This window comes from Acomys russatus, chromosome 7 (genome assembly GCF_903995435.1).
Source record: "Acomys russatus chromosome 7, mAcoRus1.1, whole genome shotgun sequence".
Taxonomy (NCBI): domain Eukaryota; kingdom Metazoa; phylum Chordata; class Mammalia; order Rodentia; family Muridae; genus Acomys; species Acomys russatus.
Genome location: NC_067143.1, coordinates 54948896 through 54958471, shown reverse-complemented (window position 1 = coordinate 54958471; position 9576 = coordinate 54948896). Strand labels below are relative to the sequence as shown.

At 37.6% G+C, this 9576-nt stretch overlaps 2 protein-coding genes across 2 annotated transcripts; one reads left to right on the top strand and one right to left on the bottom strand.

Annotated features, from left to right (window-relative positions):
• Positions 1 to 2249: 2249 nt before the first annotated feature.
• Positions 2250 to 3188, top strand: LOC127192179 (olfactory receptor 51G2). The gene has a single exon (XM_051149499.1). It carries the CDS (start codon positions 2250 to 2252, stop codon positions 3186 to 3188), a length of 939 nt encoding a protein of 312 aa, XP_051005456.1.
• Positions 3189 to 7757: 4569 nt separating this feature from the next.
• LOC127192178 (olfactory receptor 51A7-like) lies at positions 7758 to 8696 on the bottom strand. The gene has a single exon (XM_051149498.1). The coding sequence runs from the start codon at positions 8694 to 8696 to the stop codon at positions 7758 to 7760; it is 939 nt and encodes a 312-aa protein (XP_051005455.1).
• Between the last annotated feature and the right edge of the window lie 880 nt (positions 8697 to 9576).

Genomic DNA, 9576 nt, shown 5'->3' with positions numbered 1-9576 from the left:
ACTGACAAACATCTAGCATTTGTCTAGAACAGTCTACAAATAACCCTATTACAATCCTACAAAGCTTTGCAAGGAACTGTGATTGCCTTCAATAGCATGTGTAGAAAAAAGAAGCTTCAAGACTTCGATTCAATATCTACTCTTCCTCCAACTCCAGGATTTCCTGCCGGCGTCCTCCTCCCAACCTCTCAATTTCTTTTCATCATAATCTGTTGAGTCTAATCGATGCTGTCTTTGTGTACATGCTTGTAGAGCCATCTGTTGGAGCATGGGCCACCTAACTGACTCACCTGGCCTCAACAATCATCAACTGACAACCCTTCAGGAACTGATGGTTTATTGTGCCTGACAAGTAAGTTTATGTAGCAACTTTTCTAACTTAACTTTGATGAATAATGTAAACTAATTATGGAGAAAAAAAAGTCTGGAGAACACAGCACAGAGCCCCAAAACTGATAACTCCAGCATTAGTTTGTTAGATTTATTAAAGATTCATTATTTTTAAAGATCTGTCAGGATTTCTGTTTTGTGCTAACTGCTGCTGCTTATCACTACATTATTGTTTATGTGACAGAAAGTTTTGTAGTTATTCAGAACCCACACTATATCATTTTTAGCATTGAATTGTGAGCTTGAGGCAAGAATATTGCTTCATCTCAAGAGCCAATACCGACTAGTCCAGGAACATAGCAATGTCAGAGTTCAAAAAGTAAAAATCGGTGGGTCAAGAGGGCCAATCTGGAAACCAGAGCACGTGAAATGGAGAAGAGCTTCATCAACAATGGGACGTCTCTACTCCAGCTTTTAGAAGTTGCACAGGTTAATAAGAAGCCCTTTTACTATTCTGACTTCCTTACTCATTGAAATTGTGAAACTGAAAAAAATTTTTTTTTCAAAAAGACATTAATTATTAAATTAACAATGTGTTTCAAGCCTATAATTTCAGCACTGGAGAGGTAAGGCATAATGACTTCGAGGTCATCTTTAGCTACACAGAAAGTCTGAAGCCAACCGGACACACATAAGACACTGTCTCGATAAAAAGCAGAAGTCAATATCTATCATATCTCATAATTATCAACTTAAAACATCTATCTAGACCTAAACCATCTTAATCCCTAGACAACGAAGCTTAATTGATAGATATTGATTTGTATTAGAATTTTATATGCACCAAGATAGGAAAGAGGTTTTCTTCAAGACTGACAAACACAAATAGCCAAAACACTAAGAATGTAACATTTATATAATTCCTGATTATTTCATGGTTCTTCTTGATAGGAGATAGCTTATTGTATATATGTGTGATAATATAAATGTATATGTAGAGAATTCTTTCCAGGAGATTAGGATAGATGTGAGGACATCCTACTGAGACTCTGGGTAAGAGAAATATAGGAGATGGGGAAATAGAAGGACCCAGAGGGTCCTAGAAACCTACAAGAAGAAGACCATGATGGGTGGATCAGGGCCCAGGGGGTTCTGCTCAAACTATTGCACTAACCAAGGACAATACAATAGTAAACATCAAACCTCTACTCTGATCTACCCAATGGACAGGAAATTCTCCACAGTTATGTGGAGAGCGGGGACTGACTCTGACATGAACTCTGGTGTTCCATATTTGACCACCTCCCCTTGGTGCAGAGGCCTGGCGGCACTCAAAGAAAGAATAAGCAGGATACCAAGATGAGACTTGATAGTCTATGATCATATAGTGGGGGAGGAGGTCCCCCTCGGTCTTAGACCTAGGGGAGGGAAATAGGGTGAAAGCATAAGGGAGAGAGGAATGGAAGGATGCAAGTGATGGGATAACAACTGAGTTGTAATTTGAAGAAATTAATAAAATTAAAATAAAAATCTTTTAAAAAGAAAAGACTTGGAAAATGCACACTAAATTAGAGAAATAATTTGTCCTCGGGTATAGGAAACTATACAATGATCCATGTAGTGACTCCAAAAGTCAATGATATTTGAGGATTTGGAGGAGAGGGGGGAATTTGAAATAAAAGCATGATATTGAAAAAATGTATATGTAAAAACTAAAAAATTAATTAATTAATTAAAAAGAAGAAATAAAAAAAGACTAAAATAATCTCTTAAGGGAACTATACAATTCTAGGATTACTTGGTTCTAATCTTTTTGGTTTTGAATTTCAGATTTGCCAGTTTCAGTCCATCACTAACACTTCTACAATTCATTTCAGGGGTTTGGACAGAATCCACCTTAGCCATTCTCTCCACTTACCATGACACCAGGACCCCTAGAAAATGGCAGCATGTCATCTACTTTCTTGCTGAGTGGCATCCCTGGACTAGAGCACATGCATATTTGGATCTCCCTCCCACTGTGTCTAATGTATCTGGTTTCCATCCTGGGTAACTGCACAATTCTTTTCATCATTAAGACAGAGCCCTCACTTCACGAGCCTATGTACCTCTTCCTGTCCATGCTCGCTCTGACTGATCTGGGTCTCTCTCTCTGCACCCTCCCTACAGTGCTGGGCATCTTTTGGGTGGGAGCACGAGACATTGGTCATGATGCTTGCTTTGCCCAGCTCTTTTTCATTCACTGCTTGTCCTTCTTGGAATCCTCTGTGCTTCTCTCTATGGCCTTTGATCGCTTTGTGGCCATCTGTCGCCCTCTGCACTACGCTTCCATTCTCACCCACACGGTGATTGGCAGAATAGGTCTGGCCTCTCTGGGCCGTAGTGTTGCACTCATTTTCCCATTGCCTTTTATGCTCAAACGATTCCCTTACTGTGGCTCCCTGGTCCTCTCACATTCCTATTGTCTCCACCAGGAAGTGATGAAATTGGCTTGTGCAGACATCAAGGCCAATAGCATCTATGGCATGTTTGTCATTGTTTCTACAGTAGGAGTGGACTCTTTGCTCATCCTGTTCTCCTATGCACTCATCCTGCGCACCGTGTTGTCCATTGCCTCAAGGGCTGAAAGACTCAAAGCTCTCAATACATGTGTTTCGCACATCTGTGCTGTGCTGTTGTTCTATACCCCCATGATTGGCTTGTCTGTCATCCACCGCTTTGGGAAGCAGGCACCTCATCTGGTTCAGGTGGTCATGGGCTTTGTGTATCTTCTCTTCCCTCCTGTGATGAACCCCATTGTCTACAGTGTAAAAACCAAACAGATCCGGGATAGGGTAACCCATGCCTTTTGTAACTAGATCAGTTCATAAACTTGCTGTCTCTGCCAATGCTTGAATAGATAAAATGATCATTTGCTTACTCTACAAATACAAATTGATTGCATAATTATCCTTTTACAGGTGGTTATGGTGGGATATAATACAGAATAGTGTGGTCAATCATACTGCCCAAGTATGTCAACAGAAATATAGCCAATCTTATTTTCTGCTCAAGAAATGGAAAAAAAATTTTTTAGTTTTATTTATTATGCATACAGTGCTCTGCCTGCATGTATACCGGTTGACCAGAAGAGGATTTCAGATCACATTACAGATGATTGTGAGCCACCATGTAGTTGCTGGGAATTGAACTCAGGACCTCTGGAAGAGCAGTCAGTGCTCTTAACCTCTGAGCCATCTCTCCAGCCCCAGAAATTCTTAACATCAAGAAAAAAAGGTCTCTTCTCCACCCTTATTCATTCTTTTTAAACTTCATTTGTAAATGTGCTGCTTAGTGCCCAACTGCTACCCTGAGAAGACTAAATGCCATGGGGAAACCACATGTAGAAGTTCCATCCAGCAGGCCCAGCTTACATCAGAGCATTACTTAAGTCAGTTTCAACAATGGTGAGTGAAAAGTATTTCAAATTGTGCCAGCCCGCATCTTTCTAGCCTTTCCAGTGGACAATTGAGAAAGGAATCAATTCTGTGGTGGGCCCAATACTAGTGTATATTTTTAAGCAAAAATCAATTAAGACACTAAAACTGGGATCAGTGTTTAATTTTGTTGCTCAAAGTAAAATGTAGCTAGAATGAATGGCATAAAAGAAAGATGATTTCCAACCATGTGACACTTTAGGAAAGAGAAAGCTTTTTTGAAATGACATAGTAATCTCATTAGAAGACATATATAAATTGGGCTATATGATACTAGGAGGGAAAGGCTAATATATTTCAATCTGTTCAGAATAGCATGCACAAAGCTGAGAAGAGATGAAAAAGAAACAGTGTATCCAGGGAATTGGTTCAATTTATTTTTACTTTTAAATTTTATTTATTTGTCTGTGTGTGGAATAGAAAGTGAGAGTGAGAGTGTGTTTGCACACACACATGTTCCTGTGTGTACAAAGACCAGTTCCCTCAGAACTGAAGTTTAGGGTGTTTATGGGATGCTCATCTTGTTATTTGGATGTTGGGATCCAAGTCTAAGTCCCTATATTTAAGAAGCAAGTGTTGTTTACCACTGAGCCATCTCTCCAGGCCTGGGGTAATTTTTGTCATTGTTGTTGCTGCTGTTGCTGTTTCCTTGTATAACTGGGAAGAGTTCTATACATGGGAAGGTAAGTAGAAAAAGATCAGTCATAGATGACATAATAAAGGTAATAAATAAATGAACGAATAAAAAGTGTTCATTATATCCTTTTATATGTGCACCATGATTATACCAATGCATTACTAGAGATTAATGCATTTTTTTCTGAGAAATACATATTAACAGAATATTTGTGGCTTTTAATTGGAGATAATTATGGAGAAAAATGAGCCTGATAAGAAGTTGCTATGGGGATTTTGTAGCATCTAGAGGCAAGCATGGGATTGTCATGCTCCTACACAGTAGTGCGTAATACAGAATTCAAAAAGAAACTGGCAAAACATAAAGTTCCCTGTCAGTGGTCTTTGTGGAACCACATCTCACTCATGATTGGTATCTTCCAAGGTTAAGAGCATCCAACATTTCTCTCACATTTGTCACACACAACAACAACAACCCTTCACCACCAACACACACACACACACACACACACACACACACACACCACCACCACCACCACCACCACCACCACCACCATTCACCATCAGTGCCTTGTCTTTTCTAGCCTGAGAAAATCACTTCTACAATGATGTACATTATGTACTTTAAGCATCATAACGTGAGAAATTTAAGAGCATCAATATTTAGAAAGCAATGTGAGATGGAACATTGTTTTTAAATTAATTGATTTGTTTATTTATTCTACATCCTGACTGCAGTTTTCTCTCCCTCCTCTGAGATGGAACACTATAAGTGGTTTATATTATATGTGTCCGTAAATACAAAAACTTCACAGAAACATGAAGCCCCTGAAATTTCTAAAGCTGACAAGTAGTTCTACAATTGAACTCTATGTTTGTGAAGACTTGTAATTCCAGGACCATGAGAACAGTGAGCCACATTCTATAATATCTTAACAATGAATTAAAGAGTTATATTGATAACTTACAGTCATTGTGGAAGACTCAAGCTTCTGTGTATCTTTGGTAAATTTCAGTAGCTTATTTGATTTAATTGTATCAAGCTGGTTTGAGTTCAATTTTCTATTAAAACATATCTAAAAATTTCCGTCTTGCAAAGCTGTCTATCATTTACCTGGTAATTTCTAAGGTCGATCTTAAGTGTTTTTAACAAAAACATAGGGGAGATATGCATATTACCTTAATTTGGATATTTTCATTGTAAAAACTCTTTAAAATAATATGCGAAATACACACACACACACACACACACACACACACACACACACACACACACTCCAATTAGAAAAATCAGGGCACACTGAGGTGCCTAAGTTTACAAGTAATAGAAAAGGACGTTTCAAGAGAAATTTTTAGCAGATTTCTTTTTTACTTACAATAAACTTCAGTTTTCTTTCTTTACTAAATAAATGAAAGCCATGAAAACATAAAGCCAAACGTAATATAGAAATGTATGCTAAACAAATAAGAAATGCATAAATAGCCCCAAGAGAAAGGGTCATGGCTGGCTTTCCAGAGAGGCATTTGTAAATGAGTGGAACTATCTAGAACTTGTTATTCTTTAGAAAGATTTTTTAGCTTGAGTCTTGTATGGTGATATGATCCAGGTAAGACGAAATGGTATTCTAAGCAAAGCAGTAATTCTATTAAAAAATCAAAATGCAATATGTTGCTATTATAATTCCTGCTAAGAACTACTCTAGGTTAGGCTTCTAACTTGGTAGCAGTATTCCCACAGCATGTGTGCAGCCTAAGGTGATCCCTGCTACTACTGAAAAACAGAATAAGGAAAAGTTCTACTCCTATGATAAAGTGGTAGACGGAAAGGAGGAGGACACCTTGAGGTACAACCAGGAACTCCTGGGGATCAGCACTTGAAGGACTATATAGATTTGGTAATTCATTTAGCATAGATTGAGTGGCTACTACACCAACCAGTTTTCTTGGATTTAGGAATAGGTCATAGATAAAGCAGGCAAAACTCTACCCTTGGGAGCTTCTGGTAGGGTTAGGCAGACAATAAACATGAGAAGGAATAAAAAGCATACTATGGTAGAGATAGAAAAAAAATCTTACATCAAAAAGTTAAATAAACCTGGTGGCACTCAGAGGAAGGACAGCAGGTTACCAAGAAGAGACTTGCTACCCTATGAGCATATACAGGGGGAAGAAATCCCCCTCAGGAACAGTCATAGGGAAGGGAATAAGGGGAAAATGGGAGGGAGACAAGGGATGGGATAACCATTGAGATGTAACAAGAATAAATTAATAAAAAAAATATGCTGTAGGAGGTTGAACTTTATAGGGGTAAAGGAAATCTTCATTGTGGAGGGAAAACTTCAAGGATGTGAGGCAGAAGGCTGTTGCTGGGCGGATGGGTTCCAGGTGGATAGAAGATTATGCTAAAAACCTGGAGTTAAAATGGCTTTGTGTGAAGAATACCACTGCATCTAGCACCATTAGAATGGAGAGAAAAATATCTTGATGCCAAATTCTATAACCTGTAGAAATCTATTTTTAAGAGCTCCATTTTGTCTGACAGTCACAAACACTGTGACATAAAAGAGTAAAGAGTAGCACCACAAGATTCAAAGCTATTTCTTAGATACTTTCTGGAATGTTATAACTATATAAATTACATTTTTATTTTACAACAATGAGAATGAGAACCAAAAAATTCCAAAATACATAAACAACTACATACTTCTGTTCTCTCTCTCTGCCCATCCAAGAGTTGTGACTTCCCAGCAGGAGTGCTGAGTTGTCGCCTTTTCTCTCCCAGGTTCAAGCTATCTTGAACATGGATCAGATATGTTGCTCTTCAGACCAAAAGACTTTCAAATATATTTCATGTCCAACTCCTTTTAGATAATGCTAAACCAAGTTCAGTAATTTCATCCAAAACCCTCACTCAATATTTGCCAAATTACTACCATGTGCTCTGTTAATTTGCATACATTCGTGATATAAATATCACATGTTACAGAAATATTTTATAAGGATTAATTAAAATATATTTATACTTACACATTTTGTCAGCTCTTTAATAGCTTATTTAAGAGCTCAATGACATAAATGTTTTATTTAAACTCCTTTAAAAATGTTGGCTAAGTTTCTCTAAGTCATTCCATATTTCTCAGCTATTTCTACTACAGTTTTTGGAAATGTTCTCAATTCCATCACAAATTCTATACATCAAAGAGTTTTTGTGTCTCTTTCCAGTCCTTCCCAGATAATAACAACTATGACAGTGAGCACAGCAGGTGCGTGTAAGTACCTATTGGCAGACAATGTCTTCCTTCTATCATCAGGTCCTTATCTCACACATAATTTAACCAATGTTCCCAAGACCTTCTCCCGGATTTGCCGAGTCTTTATGCAGTACACTATGGGGTTCATCAGAGGTGGCACCAGCAAGAACATGTCTGCAATAAGGACTACAAGTAGGGGGCTTTTGTGTTTGACAAATCGGTGTATGGCAGCCAGGGTGATGATGGGCACATAGAAGATGAGCACCGCACAGATGTGGGAGACACAAGTGTTTAGGGCCTTAAGCCTTTCCGCCAGAGATGCAATGCTGAGGACGGTCTTCAAGATCAACATGTAAGAGATAAGAATTAAAGCAAAGTCCAGCATGGTACAGAGAGCCACAAAGAAACCATAAATAAAGTTGACCTTGTTGTCAGAGCAGGCCAGTTTCATGACATCCTGATGAAGACAGTATGAGTGAGAGAGGAGATTCTTTTGACAGTATTTCAACCTCCTCAGAGTTAAAGGGAATGGAAGCACTAAAATTGTGCTCCTGAAGGCTAAAACTAGTCCAATTTTAGCAACTCTGCTGCCAGTAAGGATAGAACTGTATCTTAAGGGATTGTTAATGGCCAGAAAGCGATCCAAAGACATACTTAGAAGCACAGAGGATTCCATGGCAGTGAACACATGGATAAAGAACTCTTGAGCAAAGCAGGCATTGGGTGAGATTGCCATGGCATTGAAACAGAAGATCCTAGTCATGGTAGGAAGGGAGGAGAAGGACAAGCCCATGTCAGAGACAGCCAACATCATGAGGAAATAATACATGGGCTCATGAAGGGAGTGCTCTGTCTTGATGACAAAAATGATAATGCAGTTACCCATGATAGCAATGAGGTACATGAGGAAGATGGGGATGGAGATCCATGCGTGTGCATATTCCAGTCCGGGTATCCCAATTAAAAGAAAATACTTGATCTCAGAGTTGTTGAAAACAGGCATGTGTGGGAGTGAGAGCTTGTTAGCTTTATCTGAAACCATATGAGAAAAAAAGAAATCATTCTTTTACGTGATATTCACTTTTACAGGAATGAGTTCTGTACTCTTTAACAAAATGTATTTAGCACATGCAGCTAGTATATTCCTCCAAAGTTACTGCAAATCCTTCAGCATGTTAATATCCTCCAATGTATCAAGTAAACTATTAACAACTTTTCTAAATGGCTGGAAATGCAACTATTTTTACTAAATTAGTTAAATGATTCTTAGAATCTTTTGCACTATTTCCCACACATAACCTTCAGCAATTTCCATGTTGGCTTCACAACAAACTTCTGAAATAATAATGTGTTAAAATGCTCAGAGATTACTGAAAATACTTTGGAAAATAATAACAACTAGAAAGCAAGTATGAGTAATTAATGTCTTAATCTCTTTTTAAATGTCTTAATCTTAAGAGATAAGTTTTCATTATACAAATTTTATCAATTTATATTATCTATATCCCTTGATACATCTATCAATAATTTTATAAAAATGAAAACAACAAAGGTTCTTCAAGCATATTTACCACTTCTCTAGTGGTCTTAATTGACTTACTCTGTCTGACTGATCTACACCTCATTTTATATCAGTAAGATTTGTTCAATCTCAATATTGAGATGTTCAATCTCAATCTCAAGATTTTATGTTATAGATATTTATGAAAAAATCAAACACATATCTAAATATATCACATTACAAATATGTTTAAATATTAACATTGTTTACACACTAGTTTCTAAAACAATGTGGGAAATTAACCCTGAAATTTTTTCTTATTTACTCACCCAAGTGGTCAGGTATTATATCAGGTGAAGTTTCCTAGTTTAAGGAGTTATGA

What these genes read in the sequence shown, in the direction of transcription:
- LOC127192179 (XM_051149499.1), top strand. Translation starts at nt 2,250, where the DNA reads ATGACACCAGGACCCCTAGAAAATGGCAGCATGTCATCTACTTTCTTG.
- LOC127192178 (XM_051149498.1), bottom strand. Translation starts at nt 8,696, where the DNA reads ATGCCTGTTTTCAACAACTCTGAGATCAAGTATTTTCTTTTAATTGGG.